The sequence below is a fragment of the Sorex araneus genome, chromosome 4, assembly GCF_027595985.1.
Source record: "Sorex araneus isolate mSorAra2 chromosome 4, mSorAra2.pri, whole genome shotgun sequence".
Taxonomy (NCBI): Eukaryota; Metazoa; Chordata; class Mammalia; order Eulipotyphla; family Soricidae; genus Sorex; species Sorex araneus.
In genome coordinates, this window is record NC_073305.1 from 92,649,281 (window position 1) to 92,673,289 (window position 24,009).

The 24,009-nt window shown below is 43.1% G+C and overlaps 2 protein-coding genes and 1 non-coding gene across 4 annotated transcripts; 2 read left to right on the forward strand and 1 right to left on the reverse strand.

The window, feature by feature from the left end:
• Nucleotides 1-992: 992 nt before the first annotated feature.
• Nucleotides 993-4,117, forward strand: LOC129404292 (uncharacterized). The gene is made up of 2 exons (XM_055136378.1): nt 993-1,125; nt 3,979-4,117. Exons 1-2 carry the CDS (start codon nt 1,087-1,089, stop codon nt 4,072-4,074), a joined length of 135 nt encoding a protein of 44 aa, XP_054992353.1. The 5' UTR covers nt 993-1,086; the 3' UTR covers nt 4,075-4,117.
• A 261-nt stretch (nt 4,118-4,378) lies between these two features.
• PTP4A1 (protein tyrosine phosphatase 4A1) lies at nt 4,379-9,776 on the forward strand. Of its 2 annotated transcripts, none has more exons than XM_004605878.3 (5): nt 4,379-4,516; nt 5,805-5,897; nt 6,017-6,147; nt 6,569-6,643; nt 7,229-9,776. In XM_004605878.3, exons 1-5 carry the CDS (start codon nt 4,412-4,414, stop codon nt 7,344-7,346), a joined length of 522 nt encoding a protein of 173 aa, XP_004605935.1. In that variant the 5' UTR covers nt 4,379-4,411; the 3' UTR covers nt 7,347-9,776. The 2 variants fall into 2 exon arrangements, with proteins under 2 accessions (XP_004605935.1, XP_054992352.1); XM_055136377.1 differs by having other exon boundaries at nt 7,233-9,776.
• A 13,900-nt stretch (nt 9,777-23,676) lies between these two features.
• Nucleotides 23,677-23,783, reverse strand: LOC129404562 (U6 spliceosomal RNA). The gene has a single exon (XR_008629956.1). It is a non-coding gene; the product is annotated as a U6 spliceosomal RNA (small nuclear RNA).
• Between the last annotated feature and the right edge of the window lie 226 nt (nt 23,784-24,009).

Consider the following 24,009-nt stretch of genomic DNA (forward strand, 5'->3'; position numbering starts at 1 on the left):
ATCCCACAACCCATCAGGCGGACATCAGCACAAAGGCCGCGTGGGATTTCGAAATGCCACCCTGGAGCCGAGGCGGCCGCTGGCGGGCGTAGGATGAGGCGTGACCAGAGCCGCCCCGACCCCGCGCTCTGACTGCCCGGGGAACGGCCGCCGCGGCTCCGAACAAGTTTGCGGAGCTGCGTCTCGGCGCCGGCCAGGCCCCCCCACCCGCACCCCCGGGGCTCCTAGTGATCCGCCTCGTCCCAGCCGGGGGCCGCGGCAGCAGAGGGACTGAGTCACCCCGCTTAGCACGGTCGCGGGACAAAAAATATTTGATGACGGAGATTTGGAGGGGACACAGGTGCCAAGGTAAACCGCTGGCAACGACGGTGGCGGCTCTGGCTTCCGGCAGAAGCACGCAGGGTCCACGCGGGGACCCCCGTTCCGGCCCCGAAGCTCTTTGTGGTCGAAGTTGCAGGCAAACTTCCTGCGACACCAGTGCCCCCACCGCCCCCCCCACCCCCCGCCCTCGGTGGGATTCCCCCACCACGCACCCCGGACCCGCGTGAGCCTCCGGATTCCTTCCGGTCGCAGGAGCCAAACCACCCCCGGCTCTGAGCGCTTCTTCCCCGCCCCCGGCTTCCACCTCCCCTCCCCTCCCCCGCCCGGGGGAGATGCTCCCACCTCGGCGCTTCGCCATTCATCAACCGGTTCACACCGGCGGCAGCCGCCGCGCGGTGACGTCCGCGGGGGCGGGGGGGGGGAGGAAAGAGGAGGAGGGAGTGGGGGCGGGCCTCCTCCCCCGCTCGTGGGCGCGGGGGCCCCGAGTCCCGGGCGCCGATTGGCGGGCGCGGCGGCCGACGTCACTCGGGCTATAAAAGGGCGGGCTTGTGACGCAAGGGCGCCTGGGCGCGTACATTGGCTCCCGGGACTGCGGGCCGGCTCGGCGACGCGCTCTCCTCGGAGCCGCTCACTGCATGGTAGAGTCTGGTGCCCCCGCTGCCGCTCGTACCGCCGCCGCCGCCCCGCGACCACCACCACCGCCCCCTGCCCTGCCGCCGCCGCCGCTGCCACCACCTGTGTCGCCGCCGCCTCGGGACCGACTGTATGATTAGGCCACAATCTTCAATGAGTAAACATATTCCTGTGAGTAGCCGTCGTGCCGCCGCCGCCCCCCGGCCCGGGGTTCCACGAGCTCCCCCGTCTCCAGCGCACACACACGCCCCGAGTCCTCGCCTTTGTTAGGAGCCCGGGCGCCCGCTGCCTCCCGCCCGGGCCTCCCGGGCCAGGGGGGTCCCCGTGCTGACGTAGGGGAGCGGAACCGGGGGACCGGCTTGGGGCCGCTGGCCGCGGGGGAAGGCGACTGCCGGGGTCCGGGCGGCGGGGGGGGGCCCCCCGGGGTCGGGGGGTTGGCGGGCGGCGCGGAAGCCGCTTTGTGCCCGCCGCGGGGCCCCGGGGTCCGGCGGCGGCCGAGCGGGGGAGGCGGCGTGCCGAGGCCCCTTTGTTCGGCCGCAAGGGCGCGCGCAGCCCGGCCCGCCCGCGGGAACCGCAGACGTAGCCCGGGCCGGGTGGGACGCGGGCAGCGCCGGGCTCGCCCCCCGCCCGGAGCCGGGCGGGCGCGGGGTAGGCGGGGCGGCTCGGCCCACCCGGGGGCGCCGCGGCCGGGCGCCGCAGACAAAATGGCCTCGGCGGCCGGCTGAAGGCGCGGCGCGAACCCCGTGATTGCGGCGCCGACTCGGGGCGCCGCGGGCGGCTCCCGGCCCTCCCCGCCGTGGGCCCCAGTCGCGGGGGCCCCCCTCCTCGGGGAGGGGATCTGTTTTATTTCCGCGGAACCCCCCGCCCCCAGATGAGCGGTGGCGGCGGCGGCGGCGCTGCTGCGGAGGCTGGAGCCGGCCGGCGGGTGCGAGGTGAGCGCCGGGCGTCCCGCCCTGCGGCCCGCGCCCCGCCCGGCGCCCGCGGGCGCCACCTGGGAACTGGAGCCCTTCCGGCCGCTCTTCACGCCCGGCGCGGGGCTCCCGGGACCAGGGAACAAGTCGGGGCTTGTCCTCGCTCCTTGGAAACGGCCACGGCGACCTTGGCTCCCAGAGCAACGGGGCTCCCGGGCGCGGCGGCCCGACTCCTGGCCGCACGGTGCCCGAACCGGAGTGGACTTCCACCCGCGGGATCCCCAAACCGGCTGGGGGGGTTGCGGGGGGGCGGCCACGCAGAGCAGAACTCTGGAGCTTGCTGGCGCCCCCTCCGCCGCCGCTCCCCGGAGCGTTCAGTTGTTCTGGGCACCGGGCTTAGAACCGGCGCGCTGCTGGGGATCCACGTTCGGAGCCGGTGCTTCCCGCTCTTAACTCCTGGCCCTCCCCTCCCCCCCCACACCTCATCGAGTTGGGTTCGATGGCCGTAAATCGGTTGGGAAACCGTCGAGTTAGCGCCTTCCCCAGAGGAAGCCGCGTCTTACACATGCTCTAGTCGAGGTGCATCCGCCAAACTTCCGGACGGGAACCGACGCCCACCGACTGGGTGGGACCCGGCGGCCGCGCGGGTTCTAATGGCCCGGCCGCGGCTCTCTGCCCGATTTCAGCCTTACGCGGAAATCGCTTTTCTCCCCCGGGTATATTTCTGCGCGGCATCCAGTTCCTAAGCCTGAGCGGAAGGTGGGGGGACGGATGTGGAGATTCTTGGGGTGTTTCCGACCTGCCAATCATGAGTAGTTTTAACAGGAGACCCGAAGGGGGAAAAATTTTTGTTCGGGATTACTGCTTCCCCCTTCCCCCCGCCCCCTCCCCCAGACACGCGCTTAACCAGCCGCTGGGTGGCTCCACTCGGGGAAAAGGAGCAGTTGATTCTGTTGCTTTCGGCGCTTCCTGCTGAAACTTGCTTGCACGGAATCAATTAGATTTGGTGGAAGGAGCTTTCTTGAGCTGTAAAATATGGGACTAGGGGTGTGAAATACTGTTCCCCACTATCATCTTCCAGTTGGAAAAAAACAGCCTGGAGGGCCCCTATGAAATGAGTCATTTGCTTTTAACCACGCACAAATGATCGAGTTCTTTCATACATATGAAAGCTGCTGGAAGAGATAGTTGGACACTTTTTATCTAAGGGAGTAATGTTCAGGATATAAACTGAAAGCATTAATTGAAGTTGTTGCCAGATTACTGCAGTCTATACACTAATAAAGGCCTTAGTGGTAATTAAGTCACTGACTTTTAACCTGACAAGCAAGTAGATGAAGTAACAACCTTGAGGGTTCATTCGAACGATTTGAAATTATGAAAGTTATCTTCCTTCCTAGATGAACTTTTAAGCAATGCCTCCTGAGGCTAATTGCTTTGTTTTGGCGTAAAAATGATTTTGACTTCTTTTTCTGTGATCAAGATTTTCATATAATCCTCAAAATACAGCATTTTTCAAACTTTTAGCTATCAAGAGACTTAACTACTTAAGCGAGTTAACCAAATAATGTAGAAAACATAAAGCATTAGTTACATTGCAGGCTGACACTTAAGAGCCTAACAATATAGCCTGCTGTTCATATCTCCTGCTACACAAGTTACTTCAGTCTACTTAGAAACTTAATATCTGGCATCAGTGCTTTTTGTATATATATTCCAAAAATAGCCTGTGAATGTTTTGATGTTTGCTGTTAACATACAACTGAATTCTTAAAAGGGTCTTAAGAAATCCACAGTAATTTCAGCTTTAAGTTGAATAAAATTTTTGTTATAAGGTAAAAGTAGTATCACACAAATCACTTAGAGTTGCAAAGTAGGAAATCTTTAAGATTCATAAACAGGATACTTGATACATTAACTTTCGGAGACTTGTATAATGAAAATCTGTAAAAGATGGTAACATAATAAATTTTTCATAATAAGTGTAGGTAGAAGCCATTATCTTGGATCCGAATTCTGTGAGACAGTCACGTTTATATATTGGAAAGGAGTATATTTGTTCTTTTGAATTGGAAAACAACTTTTTTTTTCTTTCTCTTTTTCTTTTAAACAGCAGTTCTGTGGTGTTCTTGGTCACACATTTATGGAGTTTCTGAAGGGCAGTGGAGATTACTGCCAGGCACAGCACGACCTCTATGCAGACAAGTGAACTGCAGAATTCTTGCTACTCCACCAAGAAGCCCCATTAAGAGTGGTTAACCTGGACACAGAAGTGTTGAATTGAAATCCACAGAGCATTTTACAAGAGTTCTGACCTGGATGGGGTAAACCTCAGTGCACTTCCTTTCTATTGCCTCAGTATTACTGGATTGAAGAGTTGCTGCTTCTTGTTTAGGAGGTTCATTTCTCATTACTCCCAACTCCATTACTCAAAGCACTGGGAATTTCAAGTGGAGTATATTGAAGTAGACTCAGTTTCTTTGCATCATTTCTGTATCCAATTTTTAAAATTCTTTCATAACTGAGTGTTTTTTAACTAAATTAACATGGCTCGAATGAACCGCCCAGCTCCTGTGGAAGTCACATACAAGAACATGAGATTTCTTATTACACACAATCCAACCAATGCGACCTTAAACAAATTCATAGAGGTAAGGTTTGATACTTTTTTCTATTACCTTTCTTTTCTTTTTAATAGATGTATTTTATATCTAACAATGATACTATCAGGATTTTGACATGGATATGTTTAAAGTTCTGATTTCCAGAAATGAAATAATTGGTTTCTTTGAAGGAGAAGATGTTTATGCACTTCGCAGAGAACAAATGTTTGAGCTTGGATATATGAATTAATGTCTGTAGCAGAGTTTACTTACTAAGTTCATATGTGAACAGTATAGCTTTCTTTTATTTTGCAGTAGATAGGTTGAAGGCTGTCAGTTGAGGGTTTTTTTTTAATCTGTTTTAATACTGTAAACTTGAGTGTCAGCTTGTGTCTTCAACCCAACTTTGATGCTTAGAATCCACTAGTGTTTAATATTACTTGAACATGCGTATATATGTTACTGCTGATGCTCAGGAGCAACAAATAGACCTCACAGATTATAAGGAAATAATTTAATTTTGTTTTTATTCTGTTGGAGTCTAACTGATTTCTAAGTATTTCTGTTTTAAATGTTATATGCAGTTTTTACATGTTCTAGGGAATTTAGGGGGGTTTATTTTGTTTTGTTTTGGCAATGCTGTGGATTAAACCTGGGCCTGACATATGAAGAGCCAAACTATTCTAGATCTAGTCTCCAGCTTCTTTTTAAGGTTTTTTTTATTATTATGATTACAAAACGTAATGAGCAGATGTTTAAAGAATTATGTGATTGAGTCAAATCAGATTAGTTACTTGTGTTCTATTTATCTGAACTGTGTTCTAATCCTCTTAAAGCTTTAGTTAGCACTGTAGCACTGTCTTAGCACTATGGTCCCTTTGTTCATCGATTTGCTTGAGGGAGCACCAGTAATGTCTCCAGTGAGAGACTTACTATTACTGTTTTTGGCATATCCAGTATGCCACGGATAACTTGCCAGGTTCTGCCGGGCAGGCGCGATACTCTCGATAGCTTCCCGGAGGAATTGAACCCGGGTTCGCCCTGTGCAAGGCAAACGCCCTATCTGCTGTGTTATTGCTCCAGTGTAGTGCTTTAGTTATCATGACTGGATTCATTGTAAATGTGTGTCTGTGTTTTGTTTTTTTGTTTTGTTTTTATGCTAGCCCAGTTATGACAAAGATGTGTTAGTCTCCGTGGTAGACACATGTCCTGCATATGTAAGTCCCTTAGTTCTAACCCTAAAGCTAAAGAAAGATAATGATGCTGTTTTGTTAACCAGCAAACTGTTAACAGTCATAAATATTTTTACTTATTCTTTAATGTATGTTTTACCCAGGAACTTAAGAAGTATGGAGTTACCACAATAGTAAGAGTATGTGAAGCAACTTATGACACTACACTCGTGGAGAAAGAAGGCATCCATGTTCTAGTACGTATTAGTTGTGTGTAGGCTCATGATTCTATACCTTTTTAGTTTAAAAGGTACTTGAAATTGTAGTTATTTGTTTGGTGTTTGTATTAAAATTTCTTAAAATTCTTCACTTTTAGGATTGGCCTTTTGATGATGGTGCACCACCATCCAACCAGATTGTTGATGACTGGCTAAGTCTTGTAAAAATTAAATTTCGAGAAGAACCTGGTTGTTGCATTGCTGTTCATTGTGTTGCAGGCCTTGGCAGGTAAGAGAATTTTCTTAAACCAGTTTAATTATCTTTTGATTCTGTTGAAAACTCCAGTAAAGTTACTTCTTGAACTAAAAGATTATGTAGATACAATAGAAAATACATTAGTTCAGGTGTAACTAACATGTTCTGGGTGTGATAGAGGTATGGGACACTCATCCTCAACTGTTACTTGGTAAAGAATAAAGTGTAAATTCATGGGTGGTGTCAGGGGCAAGTCTTCATAGATGAAATGTGTTTGCTATGAAACTGCTGGGAATTTTATTTATTTATTACATACCTAGCATGTACTACAAGTATTCCACATAGAAATGTCATAGATAAGACTAATTTGGGATTAGGAATGTTTTGAAGTATTGGTTTGTTCAGTATTGGGTTTTGAAAAAAAAAAAACTTAAAAAGATTCTTTCTTTATCAGAGCTCCAGTACTTGTTGCTCTAGCATTAATTGAAGGTGGGATGAAATACGAAGATGCAGTACAGTTCATTAGACAGTAAGTATCACTGAATGTAATCATACAGTTTTCCAACATCTTGTATGACCCTTTTATTTTTAAAAAAATAAAAACCAGGAAATAAGGGTCTTTACTTTTCACCTTCGTGTAGATGGCTCATATTATCAAAACTTTAAGCCAATAATAATACTTTACATTATTTTATTTTTGATTTTTATTGAGATAGTTAATGTGCGATGAAATGCACAGGTCTCAAGGTAATGGAGTTGACAATAGAAAAACGAAGTAAATTAGTCTATTATAATTTAGAGTAGTTTGATCACCTTGGGAAGTGTCTGCATACCTTTTGTAGTCACCTTGCCACCAGATGCAACCTTCTGATTTAATTGCCATAAACTTATTTGTCTTGTTTTAAAGTTTTGATTTATATTAAATTTAGAAAATAACTTTGTACTGCACTTGGTGTTTACAAAATCTGCTGGTCTTAATTCTGCATTGTCACAACATACTCATCAAAAGATGAAATGGTGCAGGAAAGGAGCCTGAGATACAATAAATATTATGACAGAGTTTTTACTTCTGATTACTCAAGAAATTTGTTCACTTTTTCTTCCCCCTCCCCAGAAAGCGGCGTGGAGCTTTTAACAGCAAGCAACTTTTGTATTTGGAGAAGTACCGTCCTAAAATGCGGCTGCGCTTCAAAGACTCAAATGGTCATAGGAACAATTGTTGCATTCAATAAAACTGGGGTGCCTGATGCCATTGCCTTGGAAATGGAACTTGAGATAGGACCTAATTTGTCACACGTACTGGCCAACATGTTGGCTTGGTGAATAGTCTAATGAAGCTTCCATGGAAAGCAGTTTCACCAGTCCACAAGCTTGACAGAATTGCATCCTCTGTATTTGGCTTATGATCAACCTATTTGGACAATTAGCAAAAAAGATTCTTGCTACTCAGCATTTAAGATGTGCTTATTGTTTGTACCGATTCTTTCCTGAAATCATGCAGTATTGAATAATGTCTTTAAATCTTCCCAGGCCAGAATTTTATCAATATATAAGAAATTTAGAAAGATTAGGTGCCAAAACACCCAGCACAATACTTGTATATTTTTAGTATCATACAGAACTAAAATCCCAGGAACTATGAACACTCTAGACCTTATGTGGTTTATTCCTTCAGTCATTTCAAACATAGAGAGTAGAGGATAAGGTTATTTGCCTGCTCACTTTATGTTTACATCTCCCACATTCGTACCAGTATACATCAGGTTTGTGCAACTTTTTTTTTCTTTTTTAGCCAAGTCTTAGAGTGATTAGGGTTTTTCTATAAATCTCATTTTGTGCTGTTATGGAAAACCTCCAGTTTGAAATCTGCATTGTACAGAAGCACATGTCTTTAATGTCTCCAGACAAAAAAAGCCTTACAGTTTATTTTATTGTTTGCACTTTGGGGTGCAACTTAACAGGGAGGGCCTGGAAAAAAAGAGAACAGGAGGGGGGAGCTATTAAGTATTTTTAGTAAACTATTGCCTTTGTCTTGTGCAGAACATGTAGAATATGCTGTTTAATTTAGGGTTTTTTTTCCCCCTTAGAGATGCTTTGTTGTAGCTGAAACAATTCTTAATCGTAAAATTTTCTGACTTTGATTTTTTTCATACTTATCTGAAGTTGTTTACCAACTTATTTTTGTTTGAAGTGTGATTTTTTTTTCCCAACCTCTTGCAAAAAAAAGTGGGTTTCTGCTAATGAATTGAGGATATATCTAATATTTTATATGCCTTTTGAGCTGTGTAACTTAATATTTGGATACTTGATAATTTGTTTTATTATGTAATTGATAAAATGGTGATGTGTATTAATGTTAGTTCAACCATATATTTATACTGTCTGGGAATGTGTGGTTGTAGTTCTGTGGGAGAAATAATTGTCAGTGTTCACCAGCTTGTAAAAATCTAGTGCGAGAGCTTAAACATCTAAATAAATAATGAAATGCAATTTATCATTGAAATTGTTTTGCTTAAGGTTAACTTGTAGAAAACTGGATGAATTGTAGTTCACATAATGCCATTTGAGGTCCTGTATATAGTGTCCTTGTTTAGTTTTTTTTGTTTCTAGCAAATGAAGGATTAAAAATGAAGTTAGTGTTTTAGTTCTTAGTTAACTCCTTGTAGGTAAATTTTGTAAGGGTCATGAAGGCTGTTTAATATTAAAGTGCTTTTCATTATTTCCATTTTAATTTAAATCATTTTAAAGGTTTAGATAATTTTAAGCCACGTGTAGTATTCGGAGGATAAACAATATAGTGGCTTTGTGGCTCGGTTCTAATAATTGTTTATTGGTTTGTGGGCAACTTTCATTTGCAAATCAAACACTGTTAGAAATTAGTTTGAATGTAAGTATTTGGCACATGAGGGCTTACTAAATTTTGTTCAGTGGCCTGAAGTCTTTTGCTTATCTATTTTTAATTTAAAGGGGATAATTAAGGCTGTCGCCTTTTTTTAATTTTAGCGTTAAGTTCAAAATTCGAGTAAAATTTGGTATCTACCTTGTACTTAAAGAATGTACTACATTTCCAGCTGAATAATTAAAGTCCATCTTGAGACTTAGAGTCAGGGCAAAAGCAACAAGTGGGGCACACGGGTGGGGGCTCTTTGGTTCTCTAGATTTAGATCTTTTGTGAATAGGGCAAGTTAAACATTTTTAAACAACCTCCTCGGTAATTTTGTGTGCTTGATGTAAATGACAGTTGTCACATACCCCATGGAATAGCATTGTGTATGAGGAGGTGTCATGAATAGTGAAAAAATACTTTTTAAGACTAATAGTTTTATTACAATGTTGGATTGTATAATGGTGCTAAAAATTAAAACCTGTAGTAGGATACATCCTGGAAGATCACTTAATATCTAAGAAAAATTTAAGTGAAATATGAGTTGAGATAAATACAAGAAGTTACCGTATATTGTTTTAAAACTTGGTTACTTGGTTTTGGATAACAATATCCCTAAATAGCATGATGTATAAAAAATGGCTAGTTGATTAGGTTTGTCTATTGGAACTTTAATGTTGCTGAAATGTAAGTAATGTGATTACTGAATCAACCAGAAAATGCAGTCTCTTAGTTTGAGGAAAAACCTAGAAATAAATGTACCATTGGTTATTTTGCAGCTCACTGCAATCTTCATTTATTACTCCTAATGCCCCACTTTTCTAGGACCAGGGATATCTTATTCCTATACATTTGCATCTTTATGCCTAGAAGCATTCAGCCCGAGCATGCTATTAATTGTTCTGCTGCTGCCAGAACAGCCAATTGATAATTTGAGTCCAAACTTTTCTTTAGAATCTCAGTCTCAGAGATGTTTTGAACTGTCAAACTCATCTGCTGATTACTAGGCTTTTAATAGTATGGGCAGAAGGCATGAAAGCTCTTATCCCCAGACTTAGTCCTTTCAATAATGCAAAAAACTTCCAGGCAGTGTAATTTAAAGGGACTAATCAAAAGGAAGTGGAGCATAAATTTGTTCAGTTTTTACAGAACAGGGCTCGAGGGCATTGTCCAAAGGATTATGTGGAGGAATATTGGCACTCTGATTCTGTGAAAAGTTTCAATGAGGAAAGTAAAGCTTCTAAAGGCAACTTAACTTTCAGTAAAGTTTTTCAAAGTACAATTGAAAAAGTTTTAAGTAGTTTCTACCACATATGGTGCATTACCTAGTTTCAACTTATAGAGTATCAGTTTTCTGTATTTGGGATGATTTAGCCTAAACAGAATCTTGAAAGGAAAACATTCAATGGGTTAAGCCAGTTCTGTAGACATTTTCTAAGCCAACAGGTTAAATGGTAAATGGTAGAACTATCTGTTACACGAACACTTGCATATTGCTGTGCAGTTTCTCATTTCTCTTAAAAGTAGCAGTCGACCCGTTGTCATTAGAGCACAAACTGCACTGCACTGTCATCCTGTTGTTCATTGATTTGCTTGAACAGGCACCAGTAACATCTTAATTGTGAGGCTTCTTGTTACTGTTTTTGGCATATCTAATACAGCACGGGGAGCTTGCCAGGCTCTCGGAGAGGGACCGAGGAATCCTGTTAAATACTGTGATTTCCCAGCAGGACCTTGTGCTTCTAAGGCAAATTACACTAAGCTATATGTTCCAAAATGGTGATCTTTATAGATTAATTTAGACAACTCTTGTCTTTTAAGGGAAAAATGAAACTTAGAAATTAAAATAGACTTAAGATTCATGCATGACCTCCTGAGGTACAGATTTATTTCTCACAACGGATTTGTAGCAAAATGGCTTGGGAACCACCAGGGGTCACTACTGAGCACAGCAGGAATGGTCCCTCAGCTCTGAAGTGTGGCCCAGTGCTCTGCCCCTCTCCCCCCCCCCCCCCATTATTCTGGAAGTGTCATGATAATTAAATGGCTAAGAAATCATCCAGAATGCTTCTGTTTACCTCCTTGGACACACTTAGCATAGCTGCCCAGCAGGGAAAATGCAGTAATGGACTGAAAAGCCAGAAATAGCATTAACTGCTACCATATTTTAAAAGTAGATTTTTTTTTTAAGTATATTCACAGAAACACCCTCACATAACTGAAGATAACTAAAGTAGGTATTAAGTAATTAGGTGAATATATAAACTTAATTTTAGAAACTTTAGTCTTGGTAATTCAGTTTCCTGCCAAGTAAAATAGGGAGCACAGAAGAAAAACACAGATAGCGAATAGTAAGATATACTTTTCTGCCACTGTCCCGTTTGGTCAGGACTCCCCGGAAATGATCCCTCGGCCCCTGTTAACTAAGACATGTATTATAGAAACTTTCACACTGGGCTGGAGAGAACAGGAGGTGAACCTTCCTTGCATGTGGCCACTGTGGGACCCACCCAGTCCCATCCCTGGCACAGCTGGGTCCCTTGAGCACCCAAGGTATGATCCCAAGCGTGTTACCCCAACAATCTCCCCCAAGTCATTGGAACCCTAGTTTATAATACCTCAGGCTATCATATTAGTGTTTCAAAGACAACACAGAATATTTTTTTTTTTTGCTTTTTGGGTCACACCCAGCGATGCTCAGGGGTTACTCCTGGCTTTGCACTCAGAAATTACTCCTGGCAGTGCTTGGGGGACCATATGGGATGCTGGGGATCGAACCCGGGTCGGCCGCGTGCAAGGCAAACGCCCTACCCGCTGTGCTATCGCTCCGGCCCCAACACAGAATATTTTCACTAGAAATGATAGTGCCAGAGAGGTTAGGCACATTCCTTGCATGCACCCTATCCAACTTTTATCCCTGGTATCATGGCCTCTTAGACCACTGGTTTTGTCCTGGTGCTTCCCAGCACAGAATTGGAGCAGCAACACATCCTTGGGCTCTGGTTGGCCAAGAATCACATACGGCTCTTAGGTCCCCTGAGAACCACTTTGGGGACCAAAAAAAGTATATAAACGGTTACATTTGGCTTGCTTTGGGGCTTGGGGGAGGGGGAGGTCACACCCAACTACTCTGGGCTTACGCTATGCTCAGGGATCACATCTGGCAGGGCTGTGGGGGGGCTCATCTGTGCTCCTTACCCACTAGACTACCTCCCCAGCCCTGCCTTATATTTTAAGGCAAGAAATATTACAATCCAATGTGTTTAAAGTTCTTGTGTACATTTTAAAAAATACTATGAAATATTACCTAACAAATACTGAGCTAAACTTAAGACTTTATTTAGAATACACTATAATATTTAGCAATTGTGTAAGTCAGAATCCAAGAATGAAATAAAGGGTACACTGGGTTAAAGAAGCATTAGGTAGGGGTCAGGGATGTCGCAAATGATTTCAAGACCAGGGATTTGATCCTCAGCACTGCCTCGCCTCCTAGCACTGCTGAGAATAACTGGTGGCCCCTAAGCACTGGCTGGTGTGACCTTCACAACCAACATTTATTTATTTATTTATTTATTTATTTATTTATTTTGCTTTTTGGGTCACACCCAGCGATGCTCAGGGGTTACTCCTGGCTTTGGACTCAGGAATTACTCCTGGCGGTGCTTGGGGGACCATATGGGATGCCGGGGATCGAACCCAGGTCGGCTGCGTGCAAGGCAAATGCCCTACCCGCTGTGCTATCGCTCCGGCCCCACAACCAACATTTAATAAAGAACAATCACGACTGATATTACCTAGTACATCTCCAGACCAAAGGAGGTGAAGAAAGGAAACCACTAACAAAAGAACAAGTAAATTGTATACCTACCTCATAAACTAGGGCCTAAAGAAGACGGACTATAGCCCGTGTAATCCAGCAGGAAAATGGGTGGTGAAGGAATAAAAACAGGGATATAAAAATCTTCCTTCCCCATCCCCTTGAATATCCCCTCTTAATGAAACCTCAAAGGAAGACAATACAAAGAAACTATAATCAATAATAGTAATTAGTCCTTTGGGCATAGAACAAAAGAGACAATAAGAGTAGAAGTAGAAAATAGCCAGTCCAACTGTGGACTCACGGTTTTCCACAAATGAACCACAGTTTTCTGCAGTAGATGCACACTTTGGAAAAGTTAACATCTACTGGTCCTCACCATCCCGCGGTGACCTGGAGTCTCTTGGTGTATTCGGGGCCAAATGACTCTCCCCTCAGGAGAAGGACTAGTCAATGACTGTTTATCCAAATCCCTCAGTATTATTATAGGGTTTGTGAAATGTTGGGAGGCAACAATTACACAGGTGTGGCTGAACATTAACACAAACAAGGAACAGATGTAAAGCCCTTCCTTCAGGGAAGTTCTAGCAGATAAACCCAAGCATAGACATCTGGGGCTCCAGCACTCTGGATTCCTACTAGGGGATCCGCCCAAGGCTGGAATTCATTTACTTTCTCCTTTTGATGGTAATCTATAGAATTATTAAATTTACTTTATAATATTTCTAGTCATTTTATATGAATAGAGATAGAGGCTTTTATGTAGACCCTAGATTAAGTTTAAAGGGTGGCTTTTCCTGGGGACATCTCTCTATAGCCCAGACAACAGCCCTCAGGCCACATTAGTTTTCCCTAACTAAGGGTTAACGTTCCCTAACTTGATAAGGGTCCTTACCAAGTTATTTTTGTGTGTTGTGACAGATTGTCTTCCATGATCATGCTCTTAAATTACCATACTTTTATGGCTCTCAGGCTGTCCCTTTCAAAGCCAGGGTAGCTTAAAACTTGCCCATCTAAGTTCCTCGGTGGGAGTCACCTTTTTGGGTGTCAGGAAACAAGGTCAATATAAGGGCAAGTGCGGCTTAAGTAAATATGACAGATGTCCAGGTGTAAATATTATTCAGAGTCAATTCCCATGTTATAAAAGCAAAGTATTGTCTTCCTGTGTCTATAGAAAAAAATGAATTACTCTAAAATAAACTATGCAGAGGATATAAAGGAAAGAGAAAAGCAATATTTCACTTACATATACAAAATCCAGAGTCATCAGAAGGTTTGACTTTACAAGTTACACTCTGATTTGGAGATATTTGTGATTAACTGGTAGGGGAAGAAGAACACAAAGAAGAGATTAAAGATAAACACACAGGATTGGGAGTGCCCTGATAGAATTGGATGTGCCTCAGGAGCACTGTGGTGGGTATAACTCCACCTAAGCTCTCTGTGGGAGCAGAAAGGGCAACCCAATGTCAAACCTGAAATGATTAGAGCTATAATCCAACAACCTACTTATAAAACTATCCAAACTGATAGGTACTTTCTCTTTCGCAGCGCCAGAGATCAATTCTAGGGCAGCATACATACAAGACACTACCCTTACCACTGCTCCACATCCCCAGCCCATAAATTTTTTTTTAATTTTATTTTGGGCTGGAGAGATAGCACAGCTGTTGGGCGTTTGCCTTGCACGCAGCTGACCCGGGTTCGGTTTCTCCGCCCCTCTCGGAGAGCCCGGCAAGCTACCAAGAGTATCCTGCCCGCACGGCAGATCCTGGCAAGCTCCCCGTGGTGTATTTGATATGCCAAAAACAGTAAAAACAAATCTCCAAATGGAGACGTTACTGGTGCCCGCTCGAGCAAATTGAATTCTATTTTACTTTTTTTTTTTTACAAAGCTGTTCGTGCTTGGGTTTCAGTCATACAGTATTCCAATATTTCAATAATTTTTAAAGTGACAATGGAAGAATACATTGACACAAAATATCTTACTCATTACATTTCAATGTAATGAACCATGTGTTGATTTGAGGGGAAGTGTAGCTTTATCAAAATATTAATATTCTTTTTTTTTTTTTTTTTGCTTTTTTGGGTCACACAGCGATGCTCAGGGATCACTCCTGGCTCTGCACTCAGGAATTACCCCTAGCCGTGTTCAGGGGGCATATGGGATGCTGGGAATCGAACCCGCATCAGCCGCGTGCAAGGCAAACGCCCTACCCGCTGTGCTATCACTCCAGCCCCTCATTTCATTTTTTATTTGCACACTGAAAAGTTATTTGCTTTCGCAAAAATAATCTAGGACTTTAATTTTACTAAAGACTTTTTGATGGCTCACTCCTGGTGAAGCTCGGAACGTGCAGGGTGCCGGGATCAAACAAATGGCAACTGCAAGGCGAGCACTCTGCAAGCTGTCCTCTCTGGCCTCAGGTGTTCTGTTCGAAAAAATTTTAAATTGATGCAATATACCATATATTCATCCAAAAATGGAGGTAGAGGGAGGGGAAGGCACACCTAGCCATGCTCAGAACTTATTCATGGCTCTGGGCTCAAGCATTACTCCCGCCTAGAGGGACTATTTCAGTTGCCAGAATTCAGCCTCAAGCAATGAAGGTGCCTTAAACGTGTGCTATTTCTCCAGTCCTCATCTGGTAATTTTTTGTGGTGATTAAATTAAATCAGTTCTAGTTCTCCATGTCACCTCATTGGCTTTATAAAAATCTACAACTTAAACTTTGTTGCAAACTTTGTTTGAATTATTGCTTAGATTGGCTGGGACGTGGAAAATGAAAGGGTTTGGATATAACAGACAGTAACGTCAATTGGGGAGAAGTATTTTATAAAAGAGATTTTATAGGTAGATATTCTGTAACAGAAATACTATACTTTTGCTTCCCTAGAACTAAATTTACATTAGGACTTCCGTAATTGAATGTACAGCAAAAAAGGAACAATGTGATTTTGACTGGTCTGAAGCAACATGAATTTGGCTCCCATTTGACATACTGGAATCTGAATAAGTATGACTCACTATATCGTGTTGTTTGTTCATTTAAAAAAAAAAACTGCTGCACTAGAAACTTGTAAATACTATCAGAATGAACTCACAAAATTTGACCAACAGCTCACATTTTTGCAGAGGGGCACATACACCAGTGCTTGGGATTTACTCCTGATCTGCACTCAAGGATCACTCCTGGCAGGCCCAGGGGACCACATGAGTTGCCTAGACTGAAAAAGCATCGGTCACATACAAGGCAAGTGCCCCGTCCTCTGTACTATAACTCTAACCCCAAAATAGTTCGCATTTCTTTTTTTCCTTCCTTCCTTCCTTCCTTCCTTCCTTCCTTCCTTCCTTCCTTCCTTCCTTCCTTCCTTCCTTCCTTCCTTCCTTCCTTCCTTCCTTCCTTCCTTCCTTTCTTCCTTCTTCCTTTTTATTCTTAAAAAGTAAATAAATATCATTAGATTCGCAATTACAAAGTTGTTAATGATAGCTCACATTTCTTGTCAATCAAGAATTCAGCCTAAGGGAAACAATTTATCAGTTGGTCTCACTAATTCTTATGATGCTTTAAAGAAGTCTGTAACATGACAATACTTGCAACTAGGCTTGCTCCCAGTTTCAACATATCCAAATACCTACTTGCAAGGAGCAGTGTTTTGGAGAAATCTTTGCTGGGGTAGTTCCCTAATTTAAATTTAATCAGAAGGAAATTTATATACTAAGAAAATCTTACTATACTAAGGAAAAAAAAGGTCTGTATGCAGTACAATTCAAATGCATTTTTATATATACACACATATACAAGTAAAATATAAAGTTATACACACAAGTATACATATACCTCATAAAGTATAACACTTAATTGTCATGATTCTAGAATTTATTCAAGTATTAAATATAAAAATGTTTTGTTAATAGATACATATTCTAGGATAGAAGCAATTTTTCTTTGGTTGTTTGAAAGTTTGGTTTCAACTTTCAAGCAGGACTAGAGAAAAAGAAGAGAGGTTAAATTTTACTTCTGAGAGAGCTTTTGAATATTTCAGTTTACTAATGTCAGGCAATAGTGTGTTACTTTATTGGTATTTATTGTGTGAACATTATGAACTCTCTCTTTGGCATTGACAGAAACCTTGATCTTTCTCTTCATGGAACCTATACTACCAGATCAGAAACTTAAGCTACTGGATGTAGAAAAGTACCTTCGTGCCAGGGTTGTAACTCAGCTGCAAATTGCCTGCCTAGCATGTTAGATGCCCTGAGTTTAGTTTTTGTTCTACAAAAAAAGATTTTTTTCATTTTTTTCCCCTAGAAAATTAACTTATCCTTAATGATTCTGAGTTGCAAATGAAGTATGTTAAATACTTACTGATCAATTCCCAAAACACAAAAGCATTCGTTTGAAAGGATAATCTTTGTATTGTGTAATAACGTAGTTTATTATTACACTTAGTACAATAACCAATAATCTACGGTCACATGCTTGATTGTGGTGCCTACCAGGGGCGGATCCCTGGCCAAAGAACTTGCACATAATTTAGTTGTGGTGCTTGCTGGGGTATCAGAAACTTCAGTTTGGTGCTCAAACATACTTGACTTTGCACTAGAGATCACATATTCAGCTGTGCCTATAGAGAAGAGCCATAAACTGCTACAGAAGAGTTACTAGAATTTCTCCATGTACATGTGGGCAGTACCAAGGATCAAACTCATAGTCTAACACTTGGACGGCAGGATTTTTTAGCCACTGAGCTAGCCCCACTACCCCACTCAAAATATGTTTTCTAAATTTCCCGGGATGTCTTGATAAACACGCCGAGGAGGAGCTAAGGAGCTAAACCAAACTCATGACCATCCAGAGTGACCAGAGAAAGGTCTACAAACCTGTCCTGATTGGTGAGAAAATGGAGATTCTTCTAGAGACATGTTAAAATTTTTCTTTCCTAAAATAGGAGAAAAGGATATAAAGAGAAAGTTTCGCAGTGAGAGCATACACTTAATTGTGGTGACCATTCTACCACCTTAAGGAAAAACACTACTGAAGCAATGGGAACAGCAGACCAGAGATCAGAAGATTCTAGTGTATCAGCAAGAAAATAAAGCCCTGCCCCAATAGCAAGAGTAAGGGGCATATTATTAGAAATAGACCACAAGTAAGTAAAAGTCTTTAAGGTCCAGAAAAGAGGGTCAGAAGATAATAGAAAGCAACACTACACATTCCACTTATGGCTGGGACTGCAAAGAGTGAGTGAAGAAACTGAAGCAGATTAAAAAAAAAAATCCAAAAAACTAAGTGTAACTGCTTACCCAAGGGGGGCCGAAGGGAAGTACACTTGGAAAGGCCTTTCAAACTGTTAGAGTCAGGGAAATTGATTCCTTTGTCTTTACACCGCAGCCTAGTGGTGGGTTAGGGGCTGCTGTTGGTCAGTAGGACCAGCAGATGGCAAGAGAAGCAAGACACAAAATGAAGAAGAGGAAGAACTAGATTTATTCCAGCATCTCTGCCTCTAAAGTTACCTGGTCAGGCAGCAATGAATTTCTGATCATGGCACCTTCAATTCCATTCAGTTTTCAAATCTCATACGCTTCTTTTTAAGTTCTGTTCTATTCTAAACCGGATCTATATGTGTGAAGGGATTAAGGAAAATGTATTTCCCAGTCTTAGCCAAGAAATGGGATCGACAAACAAGCAAGATATAATCCTTTTGGAGAGGCTAAATGTCACAGTTAAAATGGTAAAGGGACCTAAGAGATGATAATTCAGCAGCTAAGGCACTTGCTTGTACTCAGCCGACCAGGGTTGTATCCCCTGTATCCTATATAGTCCTGGCTCTGTGCTCAGGGATCACTCCTGGTGGCACGTGAGGAGCATATGTAGTGCCAGGAATTGAACCAGGGTCAGCCACATACAAGGCAAAAGACCCTCTGGATCATCTCTTCACTTCAGTCACTCTTGTCTTTTTTGGGTCACATCCAGCAATACTCCGGGGTTACTTCAGGCTATGCACTCAGGAATTACTCCTGGTGGTGCTCAGGGGACCATATGCGATGCCAGGTGTGGAAACTGGTGAGCTGTATGCATGGCAAATCCCCTACCTTCTGTACTATCTCTCCGGCCCTCCAGACCCTCTTACAAGTCTTATATAATGTTAAGCATATGTGAATCTTTTTCTTTTTAAAATTCTTTTTTTTTCTTTTTGGGTCACACCCGGTGATGCACAGGGGTTACCCCTGGCTCTGCACTCAGTAATTACCCCTGGCGGTGCTCAGGGGACCATATGGGATGCTGGGAATCAAACCTGGGTCGGCCGCATGCAAGGCAAATGCCCTACCTGCTGTGCTATCACTCCAGCCCTAAAATTCTTTTCATCTTGAGGGCTACATCCAGTGGTGCTCAGGCCTTACTCCTGACTCTGTGATTAGGGAATACTCCTTCTGGTGCTCTGCGGACCATATGTGCTTCAAAGGATCTAATCGAGGCAGCCACATAAGGTGCAGGTAAGACAAGCACCTTACCTGCTGTACTATCTATCCGACCTGATTAGAAATGTTTTTCTTATCAGTCCTTATTAGCACTTTATTTAAATTCAGCTTTATCTGCTCAGTGAAGTTCATAGAACTCTTCTAATTTACTATTCCTCAGGGCACTGTACTAGACCCTAAATAAAATTCCTAAATAAGAGCATTAAGCAACCCCAACAAACAAAAAAATCTTCCGCTTTTGGCTGAAGCTATAATACAGCAGGTAGAGCACTTCTCTTGCATGTTCAATCCCCAGCCCTGTGCACCACCGGGAATAATTCTGAAGTGCAGAGCCAGAAGTAACCTCTGAGCATTGCTGAATGTGGCCCCCAAACAAAACAAAAACATCTGCCACTAGATCAACTTAACTTAATATTTCTCTATTCAAATTTTGTCAATATACTGGACATTTAACTTTGGCAATACGAACAGTACCATGATGAATAGGACACCCTAAAATGAAACTATTGGTCTTCTCTACACTGGAGGTTCACCCACACATCTCAACCTGAGATGTACTCTGTTGGCTTTTTCACCTCTAAAGAAATTCATGTTCTCCATCATTCATCTCTCTCTTTCTCTTCCTTCGTGCTTATCAATGCAAATTTATTTCTATAGGACCATGTACTTTTAAGACCATTCCAAGAATAAAAGTCAAATGACCACACCTAAATGCGTAAGACATTGGGAAAAGAAGGATAGCTTTGTGCCCTTGAAAGAAAGCAATGTGGATAGGGTTAGCAATCTTTGCTTCCTATATTGACCAGTATAGCTGCAATACTTATTTCCTCCAAGAGTGTACAATAAGTTCTATTACTTGGACTGGAGCGATAGCACAGTGGGTAGGGGATTTGCCTTGCATGAGGCCAACCCGGGTTCGATTCCTCCGTCCCTCTCGGAGAGGCCGGCAAGCCACCAAGAGTATCCCACCCACACAGCAGAGCCTGGCAAGCTCCCCATGGTGTATTCGATATGCCAAAAACAGTAACAAGTCTCACAATGGAGACGTTCCTGGTGCCCATTGAATCAAATTGATGAACGAGACAACAGTGAGACAGTACTACTTGACACACTTACTATAATATATGCTATTGTCAAACGGCAACTTTTCCTGATATAATAGCTATAGGATACCCTAGTTTGCATGGCTCTGAGTAATATTTGAATTAATGTCTCTAAATATCTTTATTTTGCCATTCATTTTTACCTTCGTTTAAATCCATTGCTCCATTTTCCCTCTTGCTTTGCCTATTTATTTAGCAGAATGATTATAATTCTTCTGCTTATTATACTTATTTTGGTTACACAAGTTACAAAATATCTTCCAGCTTGTGCATGTCTTTCACTTAGTTTATTGTACCTTTGTCATACATAATTTCAAGTTTTACTGGCACTCATTTGATCAGTTGTCTTTTATAGATTCTGCTCTATGTGCTTGATTAGACTCTTTGCCCTCATTTAATCAAGACACTTTATTCTGTTTATGTCTAAAAATTTTGTAATTTTATTTCATATTCTTTATTCCATTCAAACACGGAGACAAGAAGAGGAAAAATTTTTTTAACTCCCATATATGGAAAAATCAATTGCTTCATCATTATTTATTAAATCACTTACCTTCTCCCCACTGATTTGCAATATTATCTAGAAATATGTGTGTGCATACATATACACATATATATGTATGCACACATGTATTTCTAGTTAGTATATATGTACATATATATAATATATATGTTACATTTTCTTTCTATTTCTGGCGACATGTTTATTTGTATTAACAAAAGACTAGGTTCACTAGCATAGAGATGGGCAAGGGTTTCTACTGCTGCATTTAAGTTTCTCAATAGATTTTTCCTCTCTTATCAGTGGCAATGTATAAGTACTTGAGTCAGAGGTCAACTATTCCGACTTTCCAGATGGCGAGCATAAGGACCATTTGGAAAAACACCAGAAAGTCAGGATAGGGGTGGGCAGAGATTTTGCTCTTGGCTATAACTTCTAAAGAGTAGAAGAAGCCTTAGGCCTCTCTAGGAAGTTCTTTAAATTCCTTGGAAAGAAGCCTCTCCTCTTAGAACTGATAAGGCTAGCGCTTCTAGTTGCTCTGCTCCTAGAGAGAAGGGGTAGTCAGACCAACTACCTGAAGGGTTGTTCCAGAAGATACTAATTCACTACGCTGTTCAAACATGGCAATCCACAACTAGAACTTGCCTGATTTCACTGCAGTGTTATAACTCTTCTCCCTACAGCCTTCTCTTCATGGCATTCTGTTGTATTTATTTATTTTAGTTTTGGCTTTGGGGGCACACTTGGCAATGTTCAGTGCTTTCTTCTGGCTCTTTGCTCAGCAATCAGTCCTGGTAGGGTTTGGGGGATCATATGTGCTCCCTGGGACATATGCTGAACCTGGTTCAGCAGCCTGCTAGACTAGCTCTTTCTATGCAGCACTGTATCTCCAGCTCCTCCTCATTGTATTTTATTCATTTTTAAAAAATTTTATTTTCGTTAGGCCGGAGCGATAGCACAGCAGGTAGGGTGTTTGCCTTGCACGCGGCCAACCTGGGTTCGATCCCCGGCATCCTATATGGTCCCCCAAGCACTGCCAGGAGCAATTCCTGAGTGCAAAGCCAGGAGTAACCCCTGAGCATCGCTGGGTGTGACCCAAAAAGCAAAAAAAAAAAAAAAATTTATTTTCGTAACAGCTTCAGGAAGAAGAATCATCAGATACATTAGTGGCAGATGATTCTGCTGTTCGCTTGCAGTCACCAGGATCTGTGCCAGGGAGGAGGACATGTCCTAGGTCACCAGCTTCATTGAATTTCATATGGGTCACACATGGAGTTTCAGGTGTCACATTAAAAAAAATAGGGGCTAGAGTGATAGTGGACTGGAACGAAAGCACAGCGGGTAGGGCATTTGCCTTGCATGCGGCTGAACCCAGTTCAATTATTCCATCCCTCTCGGAGAGCCCAGCAAGCTACCAACAGTATCCTGCCCATACGGCAGAGCCTGGCAAGCTACCCATGGCATATTCGATATGCCAAAAACAGTAATAAGTCTCACAATGGAGACGTTCCTGCCTGGTGCCCGCTTGAGGAAATCGATGAGCAATGGGATGAGAGAGAGAGAGAGAGAGAGAGAGAGAGAGAGAGAGAGAGAGAGAGAGAGAGAGAGAGAGAGAGAGAGAGAGAGAGAGAGAGAGAGTGACTACCAGGACTTCTGGAAGTAGAGATATGGCAGGAGGTAGCACATCCCTGACTCCTTGAAAACCTGGAGATTTCAGTCACAAAGCCTGCACACCTGAGTTTTTTCAACAGATTGAAATATTTGAATGAGGCTAGACCTAAGCAGTGGAGTTCAGCTGGGACATGACGGTGATTGTGGAACGTGGAGATTTTTGGCTGCCGGGACTCTGTTCAGGCAAGTACTTGTTGGGGACGGGCCTGGGCACCCTCTGCCTCTGTCCCTGTAAACAGAGATGGGTGAGGAGGGGGCCTAGGCACCCCCTGCCTTAGTTCCTGTAAACAGGAATGAGTATGGAGAAACGTGGTATGAGGGCGAGTCATCCCCTGACAGCCAATCTTGACAGGCAGCCGGAGGGCCACCATGCTCTGGCGGCCAGCCTGGAAAGGGGGTTGAAGGGCCACCATGCTCTGGCAACCTGCCTCGAGAGAAAAGTTGAAGGGCCACCATGCTCTGGCAGCTGGACTCAAGAGGAGGCTGAAGGGAGGATTGGCTCGAGTCTGCCATGGCCATGCTCAAGGCCACATCTGCTTTCCCACGTTTCTCAAGGCTGAGAGAAGGAACCGAAAAACAAGCAAGATTGGCAAAAATAAAGTTGCTTTCACCATTTAATAATGTTCATGCCATTTATGTAACCTGCTGATTATTGCTAAAGGAAGACTATGTAAACCTGCTTGGATTTCAATAAACTTGCTGTATGCCGTATATTGCATGCAGTCCTCCCTAGCCCACTCAACTCTCATTCCCTCTCTCCGGCCGAAGTTCAAGTTGGCCGCGCAAGCCTCGGCAAGTGCTGGGCTCACTTTCCCCCCCTCTGGGGTGCCCTGCAAGACTCAGCTGGGGGTGAGGGGCTGTCTGGAAGAATTCTGCAATTTGTTGATCTCTTTTGAGATTTATTTATGAGTCTCTAGATCATGGCTGGTGAATGAGTTTATATGGTGCCAGAAGTCACCTCATTGTATTTTACACAAAAGCTCCAGCTTTCTGTTATATGTCAGCAAATTACCATCTATTTTCCATCTTCCAAATATTTGTTGAAATTTTAAATTAAATCACTACCTTTATTTTATTTATTATTATTATTGGGGGGATGACAACCAAATAAACTTCACACATTTCTGTATCATCCTTGTTCATGGGCCATGATAATCTTCTCTGTATCAGTCCAAGTTTAGTATATATACTGCTGAAATGAGCACTATATTATTTGTTATTACATGAGCTTAATATTTTCTTTTTTTTTCTTTTTGGATCACATCCGGCGATGCACAGGGGTTACTCCTGGCTCTGCACTCAGGAATCACTCCTGGCGATCACTCAGGGGACCATATGGGATGCTGAGAATCCAACTCAGGTTGGCCACGTGCAAAGCAAACACCCTACCCGTTGTGCTATCGCTCCAGCCCCTAAGTGATCACTCTTAAT

Bases quoted from the DNA above. Each gene is read 5' to 3' on its own strand.
- LOC129404292 (XM_055136378.1), top strand. From the start codon at position 1,087: ATGATTAGGCCACAATCTTCAATGAGTAAACATATTCCT. The intron at 1,126-3,978 runs GTGAGTAGCCGT...TCTTTTAAACAG, and splicing joins CAATGAGTAAACATATTCCT to CAGTTCTGTGGTGTTCTTGG.
- PTP4A1 (XM_055136377.1), top strand. From the start codon at position 4,412: ATGGCTCGAATGAACCGCCCAGCTCCTGTGGAAGTCACATACAAGAAC. The intron at 4,517-5,804 runs GTAAGGTTTGAT...TGTTTTACCCAG, and splicing joins CCTTAAACAAATTCATAGAG to GAACTTAAGAAGTATGGAGT. The intron at 6,644-7,232 runs GTAAGTATCACT...CTCCCCAGAAAG, and splicing joins GCAGTACAGTTCATTAGACA to CGGCGTGGAGCTTTTAACAG.